Genomic DNA, 15,982 nt, shown 5'->3' with positions numbered 1-15,982 from the left:
ATATTTATGCTCTTATTTTACCAACCTTCATAACCATTTCTCTGCTATGGTACGAAAGGTTTGACAATCATTATTTAGATTTGTATAATTCTTGTATTGGCATTGAGGTTCAAGTTTGTGAAATTGACATGTGGATATGGCATTGAACAATATAGAGTAAATTTGTTTTGTCAGGTTTTAGTGACCCTATGACAACCTAAAAAAAATTTTTTAAACTGAAGTTGGGGTTTTTAATCATCAGTACTAGGACAGTGACCTTGGTGGTATTAGACCTGTAATGATATGAATTAACTTCATGATACTGAGGAAACAGAAGTGCCATAACTTCCGTACCAGTATTATTCTCATTTTGGTTTTCAAAGATCACCATGTAGTTCAATTAGGATTTTTCTGCAATTTAAATCATTCTACTTTTAATTTCTGCATTGTTCCCAGTGGACATTATACCATGTGTTATCAATTCAGGGGTTTTTGTAGAGCAAATTCAGACTAATGTTCGTTGTTGGCATTTTCAAATATATAATGATTACTTTGTGTATTTGAATATTTACCTTTCAGCCTTAAAAGTAAACTATGCTCTGTCCTCATGTGTTTATTTGCTCCCAAAAATGTATGACTTTATTTAAATTGAATTCATTCTACATTTGTATCATTCAATCCATGTCCCGTGTTGTTTTAGAGTCATTCAAAGGTCTCACTGCATTTAGGTTTTAAAAACAAGGTGTACAGTAACGTAACCTGAATTCATTGTCTAAAATTAATCTGTAGTCATTCGGTTTTCATTTTCTTATCTTCAATGCCAAACTATTTGGCCAATAATGTTTTCAATTCAGTTCAATGCTTCTGTAGTCAATACTGGTTTTAGCCGCCTTAAATGGAGGAAATATTACAGTAATCTGCTGTACATAAATGTTTTGTTTACATTAAAGGATTGCTACCCTTTGTTTTGACTGAGTCATGGTGTTGTGCATAAGAGGGGTCGTGGGAGAGGATGCATACCTCACCTCATTGAAATGCATGTGATAAACTCAGATGGATGGAGGTAAAGTGAGCAGACTTTTTTTTGTTGTTGCACATTGATGCCCACATTGATTTCCACATAGAGAGCAGAGTTGATTTGAATTGCCATGCTAAATCTGATCATTTACACTTTGCAACACTTTGAATGTCCATACTACATCTGGTGTTTTTATATACTCTCTGGATAAATCTAATACTTAAAATATTTTATTGTGCACTTCATTCTCTAATCATAAACCATGGGGTTCAACTCTACCATTATTACCAACTTTCCTGAAGCCATTTGTGTTCTTGAATGCCTCATTGGTCGAAAAGAAAGTACCAGAATGCAAAGTTTTGTAGTCCTACCAAAGCTCAAAAGTACACAAACAACTTGGCTTCACTTTGGAACACATGGCTACGGTGCTGCACGGAAATGAAAACAACGTTTTGGTATCCAAGTATTTATCTTAAAAAAAAATTAAAAATGACTTCCATTAAACTTGTTGGAAACTGATATGTCGCCAATATTCAGATTTGTTTGACCAAAAAAGGTAGGCTAATTGCGTTGCATGTTTTAACATTCTGCCTTGTTTTAGCTAGCTAGTTAGCCGACTAAACTCCACAATGTCGATGGCTAACCGTAACATTAAGTGTGAACGTCACTAAATGTTTTTTTTTTTAACTACTGATTTGAGCACCCAAAGATCAGCCCGCAATTACGAATAACACAATATCGTGTTTAATTGTCGGCTATTCTTTGTGTGCTCAAATCAGTAGTTTAAAAAAAAAACGTGTGTGTGTGTATACAAACGTAAAATCGTGGAGTTGAGGTTAATAGCCTTGTTAACGCGATTTCCTGCATAATGTTTCATTCGATTTGCTTTATTAATTACCACGTTATCACTGCACGTAGCCTGTTATTGTTGTTGTTGCTATACAGGCGGTAAAGCTTTTCAGTCGTTTAGAAATGGGGAAATGCCTACACTCACCTACCACACAGTCCACCATTACATTACACAGAAGTCATTGGACGAAGGCGTTTTGTTAATAAGAGCCCTGATCTGAACATTAAAACGCATCGCGGTTTTGGAAACATACGGCCCTTATCTTTTCATGGCAGGGAGAAATATTTTTTATTTTTTTATTTTTTAACTAAAGGTTAAATTGATAAAACACCATTTTTATAGGATTCCGACACGGGTTATATTTCCATGTTATATAGCACGTGTTTACAGAAAACGGACTGAAGATAGTGGACTACCTGGGCTAATTGTAACTACCTGCGTCTCCGAACACCTGTGTTATCAGAATAGGTTCTTCACAAATGTGTTACTGACAAATGCTGTCGGCTGCAAAGGTGTTAAAACAGTGTACAAGTAGTGTGCATTTTGCGTTTGTGAAATTATTTTGATAGGATATGAAAGTAGAGGGATTATGTTTCTAGAGCCGTACCGCAATTGACAATCAATTCACATTTAGATGAAGTATTTGGCTGTTTTGGCATTGAGTACATTTGCCTTTATAACAAAACATGGAATGGTCTTACACTATAAGGAGTAATGTTTAGGCTCCTTTAGTCTATCATTGGGCTACCACCCAGCTAGCCACATTTGCAGTGGCTGCTGGGATTCCATTTTTTTTAACCTTTGTCAGTAGCTTTACAACAAGTTATTGCTCACTTATATCCTTGAATCATATCTCAGTGGAAAGCTTAGATACACATTTCCAGAATGTTTATGTCAACAGAAATGTAACCGTTTGATCTCTAGAGAACATGTCAAAATCACCTGTATAAAAATGCCTTTAAATACGGAAACCCTGATTCATTTTAAACTTTTGTTTGACAATTGGTTCTAACTTCTGAAATGATATAATATAACGAACTTTGAAAGCATCAGCTAAAAATAATTGTTTAAAAATCGCCCATATTGTGACATGTAAAATGGTGGATGCTTAGCCATAGAATTCCATGTAATGGGGCAGCTATATTTTTGAATTTCAACTTTGGTGACAGAGGCACCAAATTGCGCACACAGCTAGAACAGGGGTTTAAAAAGGATTTGTACATATCGGGCCATCACAGAATTCACCCATTAACTTCCCCTTAATCCCACAGAATCCTTTTCCCAATATGGCTGCCAAACAACTCAATTGGGATCTTATTGGATAATTTCACATGGCGATACCTGTATGAAATATAATTGTAGTATGTACAGAAATATCTTAATGTTCATATAGTGATGTAGAATACACAACCACATGAGCCAGGTGTGCCGGATTATGTAAAGTTGTCAAATTATTCACAGAATTTGTTTTTTTCTTTGAGGAATGTAAACCATTCGATTGCAATGTACAGTAGTAAAATCCAGTGTTGGGCCTGTTGAGGCCAATTACATTACTTTTAGTATTGTAGTAACAGACCAATCTGCTATGCCCCCATAGTAAGAACACATTGTCATTTAGACTAACCAGGTGTAATGGTTTGCTGCTTTTACAATCCCATGACCCTATTGGCATTACTGTGGAATCTTAACATTGTAATGTATGCAGCAAGGTTCTCGTCCTCTGCTTTTTTGGGCACATTCTTACCAGAATTCTGTGAATAATTTAACATCCATATATATACACAGTGGGGAGAACAAGTATGAGACACTGCTGATTTTGCAGGTTTTTCCTACTTACAAAGCATGTAGAGGTCTGGAATTTTTATCATAGGTACACTTCAACTGTGAGAGACTGAATCTAAAACAAATCCAGAAAATCACATTGTATGATTTAAGTAATTAATTTGCATTTTATTGCATGACATAAGTATTTCATACATCAGAAAAGCAGAAGTTAATATTTGGTACAGAAACCTTTGTTTGCAATTACAGAGATTATACGTTTCCTGTAGTTCTTGACCAGGTTTGCACACACTGCAGCAGGGATTTTAGCCCACTCCTCCATACAGACCTTCTCCAGGTCCTTCAGGTTCGGGGGCTGTCGCAGGGCAATACGGACTTTCAGCTCTCTCCAAAGATGTTCTATTGGGTTCAGGTCTGGAGTTTGGCTAGACCACTCCAGGACCTTGAGATGCTTCTTACGGAGCCACTCCTTAGTTGCCCTAGCTGTGTGTTTCGGGTTGTTGTCATGCTGGAAGACCCAGCCACGACCCATCTTCAATGCTCTTACTGAGGGAAGGTGGTTGTTGGCCAAGATCTCGTGATACATGGCCCCATCCATCCTCCCCTCAATACGGTGCAGTCGTCCTGTCCCCTTTACAGAAAAGCATCCCCAAAGAATGATGTTTCCACCTCCATGCTTCACGGTTGGGATGGTGTTCTTGGGGGTTGTACTCATCCTTCTTCCTCCAAACACAGCGAGTGGAGTTTAGACTAAAAAGCTCTATTTTTGTCTCATCAGACTACATGACCTTCTCCCATTCCTCCTCTGGATCATCCAGATGGTCATTAGCAAACTTCAGACGGGCCTGGAAATGCGCTGGCTTGAGCAGGGGGACCTTGCGTGCGCTGCAGGATTTTAATCCATGACGGCGTAGTGTGTTACTAATGGGTTTCTTTGAGACTGTGGGCCCAGCTCTCTTCAGGTCATTGACCAGGTCCTGCCATGTAGTTCTGGGCTGATTCCTCACCTTCCTCATGATCATTGATGCCCCATGAGGTGAGATCTTGCATGGCGCCCCAGACCGAGGGTGATTGACCGTCATCTTGAACTTCTTCCATTTTCTAATAATTGTGCCAACAGTTGTTGCCTTCTCAGCAAGCTGCTTGCCTATTGTCCTGTAGCCCATCACAGCCTTGTGCAGGTCTACAATTTTATCCCTGATGTCCTTACACAGCTCACTGGTCTTGGCCATTGTGGAGAGGTTGGAGTCTGTTTGATTGAGTGTGTGGACAGGTGTCTTTTATACAAACAGGTGCAGTTAATACAGGTAATGAGTGGAGAACAGGAAGGCTTCTTAAAGAAAAACTAACAGGTCTGTGAGAGACAGAATCCTTACTGGTTTGTAGGTGATCAAATACTTATGTCATGCAAGAAAATGCAAATGAATTACTTTAAAATCATACAATGTGATTTTCTGGATTTTTGTTTTAGATACCATCTCTCACAGTTGAAGTGTACCTATGATAAAAAATTACAGACCTCTACATGCATTGTAAGTAGGAATACACTGCCGATTTTGCAGGTTTCAAATACTTGTTCTCCCCACTGTGTGGGGCTCCCGAGTGGTGCAGCGGTCCAAGGCACTGCATCTCAGTGGCATCACTACAGACCCTGGTTCGATTCCAGGCTGTATCACAACCGGCCGTGATTGGGAGTCCCATAGGGCGTCGCACAATTTGCACAGCATGGTTAGGGTTTGGCCGGGGTAGGCCGTCATTGTAAATTAGAATTTGTTCTTAACTGACTTGCCTAGTTCAATTTAAAAAAATATATATGGCACACCTGGCTCATGTGGTTGTGTATTGTGGTCGCTATGGACATTTTAAGATATTTCTGTGCTAACTACAATTATATTTCATACAGGTATCACCATGTGAAAGCCAATAAGACCCCATTGAGTTATTTGGCAGCCATATTTCATAAAATAACATTGTTTGTCATATGGGGAAAATATAAGTGGATGGAGGGATGAAAGAAAGAAAGAATGCTAGCACACGCATTTTCCAACTATGGGACATAAACCTTGAAAAAAAATCCCTATGAGACAACATCGGTCCAAGTGAGTCTGACGGCCCAAATTTGGGGGTCTGGCTCATGGACTATCATTGGTAGCTACGCGTCAAGGTGGAATATACCATTTAGCAAATGCTTTTATCCAGAACCATTTAGTCACGCATGCATAGATTTTACGTATGGGTGGTCCCGCGATTTGAACCAACTATCCTGTTGCAATAGCAGCTGAGCTACAGAGAGGGTGACAGATATACAGCCTGTCTCTGCAGCCAACCATTAGTGCTATAAAAAGAGAGACCAGGGAAATGTTTTGTAGGCTATAGCTAAGTTTTCCCTTATCAGGATGATGAACATGTCTAATAGACTGTCCTCTGTACCTCCCAAATAGGGGCCTTGGTTGAAGATGGATGCAGTTCCCTGCAGTTGGAACACAACAAGAGTTCAGGAGTCGTTTGCTCGGACTAAGCCTGCCTCAGACACTCTAACAAAGCTGGCAAAACTTGTTGCACAAAAGCAAGATAGTCAAAGCCAAAACCAACTACTGCCTGATGTGTGCCCGTGTGTGTGCGCACAGTGCAGCCAGGGATTCTCTGACATGGCTGAGTTATTGCACCACCAGCAGGGAGAACATGCCTTACGTAAGTGTCATTGCTGCCTTTCCTGTGGCAAAGAGTTTTCTCTCCTATCCTCTTTGCAGTTGCACAAGTGCAGTCGTGATGCTGCTCCTTGTCAGGTCTGTTGTGGTAAAACCCAGCTAGATGCTCCATGCAGTGCATGCAAGGCTTCAACCTCAGACTCTCAGAGTGTCCGGGATAAGTCCCGTTATCACCAGTCCCACCATCATGATAGCAGATCATATGGCTGTGCTCCGTGTGGTAAAAGCTTTAGCCAAAAGCAATCTCTGCTTCGCCATCAGCAGGCTGGCTGTAGTAAATCTGCCACGCGAACTTCAAAAGTTGTCAGCCCTCCCGCGGACTCTCCCTCGCCTGAATCTGCCAAGTTGGACTCTTCTCCCCCTGACTCTCCCTCGCCTGAATCTGCCAAGTTGGACTCTTCTCCCCCAACTGATGCCACTAGTGCCCCAGATCCCGACAGGCCAAGTCAATGCCTACTTTGTGCCAAGAGGTTTCGCTCAGGGGCTGGCCTTGCATGCCATCAGCGATCCACCCATCGGAAGGAGTGGATCATCTCCAAGTATCCTCTACTAAAAGGAGGATGCACAAATGGGGTTCATATATTATCGAAGCAGATGGCTGGGCCACCCCAACCAAAAAGAAGAGGCAGAAAGAGCCAGCTCCTCTCCTGTCGTTCCTGTGACAGGGTCTTCCTAAGCACTGCCAAGCTGTACTTGCACAGACAAGAGTCCCACAGCAGAGAGAAGGATATCAGAAGAGATCCAAGGCCGCTGATTAACAAGCGGAGGAAAAGAGAGACTTACCCGTGTGACGTTTGTGGTAAAGTGTTCTTGCACCATTTGTCACTTAAAGCACACGTCAAGAATCATAGTCGAGAACCACCAAGCCATGTTCAGCAGGTTGGGAAAGCAGCCAAGGACACCAAGTTAGGTGAGAAGACGCCAAAAAAGCCTAAAGGCAACATATCACGGAAGGTGGGAGGAAAATTGGTCAAGGCTAGCAGAGTGAGACCAAAGAAAATTCCCATGAAAGAGGAAGAGGAAGAGGGAGAGTTTCCTTGCCCGTCTTGTGCTGAGGTGTTTTCTTTTCAGTCTGCTCTGAAGGAGCATGAGGAGCTGCATCAGCCTACAGGGAGTATGAGACACTGCAGCGTGTGCAGTCAGGGCATGGGTATCTCTAAGAAGCCTCGGGCCAAGCTTCGGAGGGCCTACCATTGTGTTCCCTGCCTGAAGGCTTTTGTAACACTGGACACTTTCTTACAACATTGCCAAGATCACCTCGTTGACAGTGGCGATGAGGAAGGGAGCAATTTATGACCCTGACAGCAAAATGTGAGATGATGTACTCTTCCTTTTTTTGTTTTTTTAACAAGCTGTACTGAGTCCTTAAGAGAATATCATGTGTCCGTGTACATTTAAAAATCTGTTTAGACCACTGTTTAGACCACCAGAATAGCTGTTTGAATGTAATTCATATCAACGTGCGATTCAAGTTGCAACAAAACATTTTTTTTTTTGTGTGTGTGCTGTCTGATAACATTTATTTTGTGACTGACTAACAGTGGTACGCTGTGAAAGCAGTACAGAAACAGTCTTACTAGGCCTAAATCCTCTTGATCCTAAATCCTCTTGATCCTAAATCCTCTTCATTTAGACCTTTTATATTCCTTTACAAATGTTGTATCGGATCCAACCATCCATTTGTCATTATGGTTCAACTTAAATGAATATACGCAATAACTCATTTAGTATTGTTGCTGCAGCAGTTTTTTTTAAAATCTCAATATCAAATCATTTCTGGTTAACAATACCTTACTGTGTTATTTGTTTTCAATTCAAATGGTCAAAATGGAACAAAAATAGCTTCTTAGCAAAGAGCAATTTCTCAAGCAAGAATTTAGCTAGGACTGTCTGGAAGTGGTCTGAGTGGGGAGGGGAAAACTGAACGCTGTTATTGGGATTGAGGTTTGGAACTCTTTCTTATTTGCTATTAATTAATCTACCCTACACAAATTTACTCCATGACACCAAAACTGACATTTCAGGACGTCTTTCCAAACAGCTCTTACACTAAAAGGGCATTATCATAATTTTCATAATTTCACAGTATTATTCCAACCTCACAGTGTGGAAAGAGACACAGAGTATAACAAACACTATGAACTCCTTTCCTGATAGAGATGCCCCTCTCCTTTTGCCCTCAGAACAGCCTCAATTCGTCAGGCCATGGACTCTAAACAAAAAAACATTGAACTTTTAGATTTTTTTTTTTTTGGTACAGGAAAACTTTTTTTTAACATTTTATTGTTTAACTCTTGATGACATTGGACTTGTGTGACACTGATTTAGCGTTAATTTACTAATTATTTATCTCTGTCCGTCTGTCTGTCTGTGTGTGATGCATACTCATGGAGCCAGTTAAGACAATGTGACGTAATGTGACGTAATATAACATGGATATTATGCAAAACAAGCAGTGATTGCAACCTTGCTGCTACTGTTGGTTTAGAAATGAGTTTACCAGGTTATCCATTTATTTTCTGCAGTTTAGTAAACCAAAAACAGAAGAAAATAAGGCTTAAAGGGAGACCTTGTGCTTCAACACTCTCTTAGTTGTTGTGGAAATAGACCCACTATGCTGTTTTACTTTCTGCGTCTATTTTTGCATATTTTTTAAAGAAAGTCATGTTTTATTTAGGGAAAAAAAAGGTTTTTAAGTTTCTACTTCTGGAAAGTGCCTTTTGTGTCCCGAGTTAGCAACCTTGTCTTAGAAAATACCTCATTAAAAGTATTCTCCCATGATGTTTTGTGTTGACTCCATTAATCTTGTTACAGAAAACAACAACATTGCTATATTATTAAATTGACACAATACTGTCTATATATACACGATATCCATTACAACATAAGAAAGGATCTTGGGCATGAAGAGTTGTTCACATGCCTCACTGCCCTGCATTGTAAAATGGAATTTGTTGATTTACGTGGCACGTTTTTACACTGCCCTCAATCAATAAATAATTCAGATTTATAGAGAGTGAGAAATGTTATGTGGCAAAGTAAATAGGAATAACTTTTCAAACAACTTTTATGTCAAGGTAGTTCTGCAATTTATATAAAGAGAGAACTCCTCAATGATCTACTCCCATACAGTAGAGCAGCGACGTGCTTGCTTATGTTAGAGGAAGTTTGCATGAGGTTATTTGAAGTACAGAGTTAGGTAGGAGGATTTAGAAATGTGGAACTAATGTTGTAAACCGCAATTGACCACACACTCCAGCACAGTAGGTGACGGCATGCACCTTAAACGTTAGTTAGCGGAACGCCATTATTTCGTAGAAGAAGAATTACGTTTCCGGTTCCGGTCGTTGCGCATGCTTTCTTTTTTTCACAAAAGGAAGTCTCACGAGCTGAAGGACCTCAACAAAAAGAAGAAACATGAGTAAAGCACACCCACCAGAGTTGAAAAAGTGAGTTATTAAAACAAACAAAAAATACATATTCATAGTTGGTTTTCGACCCAGTCTAATTTCTAAGATTTCGCTGTTTATTTTAGATAATGTGGCGAGCAAGCTAACGTAGGTAGCTACGCGCTAGCACAAAGCTACCGGTAGTCGGCAACTAGTTAACACTGTTGTGGCTAGTAAAATGGCTAGCTAACGTTCGTTATTGAAAGATACGGTTAAATTACTAAACCATGCATTCATTGGCATTTAATTGATGTACGAATATCAATAAGTGTCAGTATTATGAACGGCTAAACGACAACGAGTTGCCTCTGCGCTCTTGTCGTATTAAAATGTTAGAATGGAGAACTGTGTGATCCCCTAAGTTATACTGACTTTCGGTATCAACAGCCAATCTAGTTGGGTCTTGGAAGCCATTGTGAGCATTTACATTTAAGTCATTTAGCAGACGCTCTTATCCAGAGCGACTTACAAATTGGTTCATTCACCTTATGACATCCAGTGGAACGGCCACTTTACAATAGTGCATCTAAATCTTTTAAGGGGGGTGAGAAGGATTACTTTATCATATCCTAGGTATTCCTTAAAGAGGTGGGGTTTCAGGTGTCTCCGGAAGGTGGTGATTGACTCCGCTGTCCTGGTGTCATGAGGGAGTTTGTTCCACCATTGGGGGGCCAGAGCAGCGAACAGTTTTGACTGGGCTGAGCGGGAACTGTACTTCCTCAGTGGTAGGGAGGCGAGCAGGCCAGAGGTGGATGAACGCAGTGCCCTTGTTTGGGTGTAGGGCCTGATCAGAGCCTGGAGGTACTGAGGTGCCGTTCCCCTCACAGCTCCGTAGGCAAGCACCATGGTCTTGTAGCGGATGCGAGCTTCAACTGGAAGCCAGTGGAGAGAGCGGAGGAGCGGGGTGACGTGAGAGAACTTGGGAAGGTTGAACACCAGACGGGCTGCGGCGTTCTGGATGAGTTGTAGGGGTTTAATGGCACAGGCAGGGAGCCCAGCCAACAGCGAGTTGCAGTAATCCAGACGGGAGATGACAAGTGCCTGGATTAGGACCTGCGCCGCTTCCTGTGTGAGGCAGGGTCGTACTCAGCTTTGATTGGTCAATCATGACCCGATGTCGCGGAGTATTTGAATAATGTTTAGTTTATTCCATTTTTTTACTCAAAGGTTCCCCAGCCCACTTCGCGTTCTTTATTGAAAATTAATGGCATTTCCGTTTTCATCGTTCCCAACGTGCTATATGGATCTCTTGTGTAAAAATGTTTTATTTTAAAAACGTTTGATGCTTTAGCGAAAAACAAGTTATTGTCCAGCTTCTAGTGAAAATCAGAGCCAAACCGTCTCTGGTGTAGCCATACAATCGGTGGCGTTGCGATCTCTTATTAGCAACTAATAATATTTTTTTCCCCATTTCAGATTCATGGACAAGAAGCTTTCGTGTGAGTACCGATTCCGAGTGTTTATGGTTCTGCTGAGTTGAACGGACACACTTCATCTCTTTGCTTGCAGAGTTGAGACTAATGTTGACAAACCCAATTAGAGCTGGGTCAAATAGCCTTAAAATCATATCTAGATTATGGGCAGCTCACAAGAGACACTGGACACCTGCTTGTCGAACATCTCATTCCAACATCACAGGCATTAATAAAGAGTTTCCCCCCCCCCCCTTTAGTTGCTACAACAGCCTCCAATCATCTACTAAATGTTGGAACATTGCTGTGTGGACTTTCTTCCATTTAGACACGAGCATTAGTGAGGTCTGTTCCTGATGTTGGGCAATAATAGGTGTTCCAATGTAAATGTAAATCCCAAAGTTGTTAGCTGGGGCAGAGATCAGTGCACTGTTCAGGTCAGTGAAGTTCGTCCACACTCATCTTGACAAACTATTTCTGTATGGACCTCTCATTGTCATGCAGAAACAGGAAATGGCCTTCCCCAAACAGTGGCCACAAAGTTGGAAGCACAGAATCGCCTAAAATGTATGCTGTAGCGTTACGATTTAACTTCCTTGGAACTCATTTTAAAATGTTTTTATTTAACCTTTATTTAAATGGGCAAGTCAGTTAAGAACAAATTCTTATTTTCAATGGCGGCCTAGGAACAGTGGGTTAACTGCCTCATCCAGGGGCAGAACAACAGATTTTTACCTTGTCAGCTTGGGGATTCGATCTAGCAACCTTTCGGTTACTGGCCCGATGCTCTAGGATACCTTGGCTCTAGGCTACCTGTCGCCCTACTAAGGGGCTTAGCCCGAACCATGAAAAACATCCCAGACCATTATACCGCCTCCACCAAACTTTACAGTTGGCACTATGCATTGGGGCAGGTAGCGTTCTCCTGGCATCCCCCAAACTCATCACTCCAGGGAACGTGTTTCCACTGCTCCAGAGTCCAATGGCGGTGACCTTTACACCATTCCAGCCGACGCTTGGCATTGCGCATGGTGATCACAGGGTTGTGTGCGGCTGCTCTGCCATGGAAACCCATTTCATTAAGCTCCCGTCCAACAGTTTGTGACGACATTGCTTCTAGCGGCGGTTTGGAACTTTGTAGTGAGTGTTGCAACTGAGGACATATGATTTTTACGCGCTTCAGCGGTCCGTTCTGTGTGGCCTACCGCTTCACAGCTGAGCCGTTGTTGCTCCCGAGTGGCGTGGCGGTTTAAGGCACTGCATCTCAGTGCTAGAGGCGTCACTACTGACCCTGGTTCAATTCCAGGCTGTATCACAACTGGCCGTGATTGGGAGTCCCATAGGGCGGTGCACAACTGGCCCAGCGTCGTCCAGGTTATGGTTTGGCCGAGGTAGGCTGTCATGGTAAATAAAAATGTGCTCTTAACTGACTTGCCTTGTTAAATAAACGTTTCCACTTCACAATAACAGCACTTACAGTTGACCGGGGCATCTCTAGCAGGGCATAAATCTCATTAACTTACTCTTTGGGAAGGTGGCATCCTATGAAGGTGCCACGTTGAAAGTCACTGAGCTCTTCAGTAAAGCCATTCTACTGTCAATGTTTGTCTATAGAGATTGCATGGCTGTGTGTTCGTTTTTATACACCTGTCAGCAACGGGCTTTGCTGAAATAGCCAAATCCGCTGATTTTGAAGCAGTGTCCACATAGTTTTGTATATGTATTGTATCTACATAATACATAATTGTTGCATTAGCTTTCAGAAATCTGCATTTTCAAAATGCAGGCCTTTAAAAATATATATATTTTAATGAAATGTTATATAAAGTCAATAGTGTTGCCAACAATTGAGTGATAAGGGGCGAGCAACTATAGTTTTTCTAAACAACACTAGTGCAACACATTGAGAAGAGTATTTTCATCAGATGACAACAGAAGTGCATCTCTGTTTTGCCTAGCAGCTATACAGGAGGAAATTGGCTTACAATCAAAGTCTCCTGCCAATTCAATGTTCCCTCTAAGCTGCGCGCGCTCCCCCGCCAATTCAATTTTCCCTCTAACCTACGCTGGGCTGCCTGGCATTAGAAATAGCATCCTGCGCAGAGAAGCACAAGATTGAACTCCTCAACATTCTAGAGTTTTCTCCGTTAACACTATCAGCGTTTCCCTTTACTGTGGGTTATTGTGATCAATTCAGTGCAATATTAGCCACTTTTAAATGCAGCCTAACAAAAAAAACTGCATGAGATTTTGTTGTAGGCACAATGGATTGGAGTATGCAACTAGACCATTGCCAAATATGGATCTGTGCCGTTCACTTTGAACTGGACTGTGTTTACACCATGAGCGGTTGTGAGTAGATGCGCTTATTTTGAGATCAAAGCGAGAGCTGTATGTAGCCACGTGTGCACATTTGTTCATATCCTTTGCTAGTGGTGAGTTATTAGCCCAGTTATAGATAATATCTAGTCGGCAATGGAGGAGTGATTGCATCTTACAAAAGCACAAAACATGTACATTTCTAGACATCTTCAAAAAGCGAGACTCTTCCTAGAACTGACCGTGCGGCCAAACTGAGCAATCGTGGGAGAAGGGCCTTGATCAGGGAGGTGACAAAGAACCCAATGGTCACTCTGACAGAGGTCCAGAGTTCCTCTGTGGAGATGGGAGAAACTTTCAGAAGGACAACCATCTCTGCAGCATTCCACCGATCAGGTCTTCATGGTAGAGTGGCTTTGGGACAAGTCTCTGAATGTCCTTGAGTTGCCCAGCCAGAGCCTAGACTTGAACCCGAGCCAACATCTCCAGGAGAGTCCTGAAAATAGCTGACTGAGCTTGAGAGGATCTGTAGAGAAGACTGGGAGAAACTCTCCAAATACAGTTGTTCAGGCTATAATTGCTGCCCACGGTGCTTCAACAAAATATTGAGTAAAGTGTCTGAATACTTTTTTGCTTTTTCATTATGGCCTATTGTGTGTAGATTCATGGGGGGGGGGGTCATAGAATCAATTTTAGAATATGGCTATAACATAACAAAATGTGAAAAAAGTAAAGGGGCTTGAATACTTTACAAATGCAATATATATCAACCAGCCCTAAACCCAATTGACATTTTCTTGGCCATATAACTTGTTGGACTGAAATGAAAAGTGGGTCCAACTTGTCTTATTGCAGGGATCATCAACTAGATTCAGATTAGGTTGTATTTATTTTCTTTTTCTTGAGCGGATGTTGGAGGTGGGCTGGAATGCAATAAGGCACGAGGGGTGTGGTATATGGCTGTTCTTAAGACACAATGCAACTCGGAGTGCCTGGATACAGCCTTTAGCTGTGGTATATTGGCCATATACCACATAACCTCTGAAATTCGTTATTGCTATTATAAACTCGTAACCAACTGAACCAAGGTTCTCTTTTTCAGAGTACAAACTCTCAAGCTTTAAACCAAGTTTATTCTGCCCTGAGGGTCAACACAGCTGTATTAGACAAAGACATGGTTTCATCCATGGTAGTATACATACCTCACCCTGGGTGGAGTCTCGTTATCGCCAAACATTGCATCAGTATTGCCTGTCAGGGAGTTGAGTGATCTGGTCCTTAAAACGGTTCCTCCCCTTATCTGTACTGCCACGTGACTGTTTTCCCTGCACTCAGCCCCTCCCAAGCTTCATTATGGTACCCCTCATGTGTCTTTTATAACTAATAATTATTAAAGCTCAAAAACCAAACCTATCACAATATAATTAGAGCAGTTAAAATAAATGTTTTGTCATACCCGTTGTATAGTCTGTCAGCCAATCAGCATTGACCTCAAGCCACCCAGTTTATAATTACAAATAATTTGTAGACTGCAAGAAGCCCAACACATATGTTTGACAAAAAAAAAATCATTTCAAACCTTGCTTACATTGGTATACAATAACGTGTCTCTCTATGCTTTTACAGATTTCTTATTAAAATCACTCGAGCTCATTTCCTGGTGTTTTTACAGTCTTGTGTATATGAAACCGCCCGCGTAGCCAGTTTGGGGAACCCTGCCGTACTGCTTCAACTGTTCTTACAGTTACACGTGTTTCTCCCTCCAGTGAAGCTGAACGGTGGCAGGCAGGTCCAAGGAGTCCTGCGAGGATTTGACCCCTTCATGAACTTGGTGATGGATGATTGCTTGGAAATGGCACCTGGGGGAATACAGAACACCATAGGCATGGTGGTCAGTACCCAACAGTGTTGTTAACTACACTATCTCTGGGGACAGACACATTGTGCTTTTATTCTCAATGTTATCACATACCTAGTTTTTTTCTTCAAGTAAATATATATGTGTATTTTTTTCTTCTTCACGGGTCTGTAGGTAATCAGAGGAAACAGTATCATCATGTTGGAGGCCCTTGAGAGAGTATGAGGAGTTGGGATGGCAGAATCGTCTTCAAGAAAGTGGATTAATGGACCTTTTCTATCTGGATACATTTACAGATGTTTAATTTGGAAATGTTTTGAATTGTGAAATCTTGTGAATAAACTTGGATATTTGTTTTCTTTATTTTTGTGTAATTCTGTTTTTAGCCCTACATGTTTCAAGCACTTGATTGATTATTCTTGACAATGTGTGCATACATAGGCGTTTATCAGAAGTTATATTTAAAAAGACATTGCGCGAACGCTAGTTGACAACTTTCTTCAAACTGCACGCAGAGACATAAAAATGGTACCCACCAATAAGAGCTAATTTACTCGAACCGAGCCTGACATTCTACATTGGGTTAGGGCTGGGTAGGGAAAGTATT

General features: G+C 41.4%; 2 protein-coding genes across 2 annotated transcripts; both read left to right on the top strand.

Moving 5' to 3' along the window:
• The first annotated feature begins 1,391 nt into the window (after nt 1–1,391).
• On the top strand, nt 1,392–9,118 carry LOC124045506 (zinc finger protein 667-like). The gene is made up of 2 exons (XM_046364841.1): nt 1,392–1,553; nt 6,071–9,118. The coding sequence occupies exon 2, from the start codon at nt 6,086–6,088 to the stop codon at nt 7,631–7,633; it is 1,548 nt and encodes a 515-aa protein (XP_046220797.1). The 5' UTR covers nt 1,392–1,553; nt 6,071–6,085; the 3' UTR covers nt 7,634–9,118.
• A 539-nt stretch (nt 9,119–9,657) lies between these two features.
• Nucleotides 9,658–15,738, top strand: snrpg (small nuclear ribonucleoprotein polypeptide G). The gene is made up of 4 exons (XM_046364830.1): nt 9,658–9,786; nt 11,203–11,225; nt 15,284–15,408; nt 15,550–15,738. Exons 1-4 carry the CDS (start codon nt 9,755–9,757, stop codon nt 15,598–15,600), a joined length of 231 nt encoding a protein of 76 aa, XP_046220786.1. The 5' UTR covers nt 9,658–9,754; the 3' UTR covers nt 15,601–15,738.
• The last annotated feature ends 244 nt before the right edge of the window (nt 15,739–15,982 follow it).

The sequence above is a fragment of the Oncorhynchus gorbuscha genome, linkage group LG10, assembly GCF_021184085.1.
Source record: "Oncorhynchus gorbuscha isolate QuinsamMale2020 ecotype Even-year linkage group LG10, OgorEven_v1.0, whole genome shotgun sequence".
In the NCBI taxonomy this organism is placed as follows: domain Eukaryota; kingdom Metazoa; phylum Chordata; class Actinopteri; order Salmoniformes; family Salmonidae; genus Oncorhynchus; species Oncorhynchus gorbuscha.
This window is presented reverse-complemented; position numbering and strand designations above follow the sequence as displayed.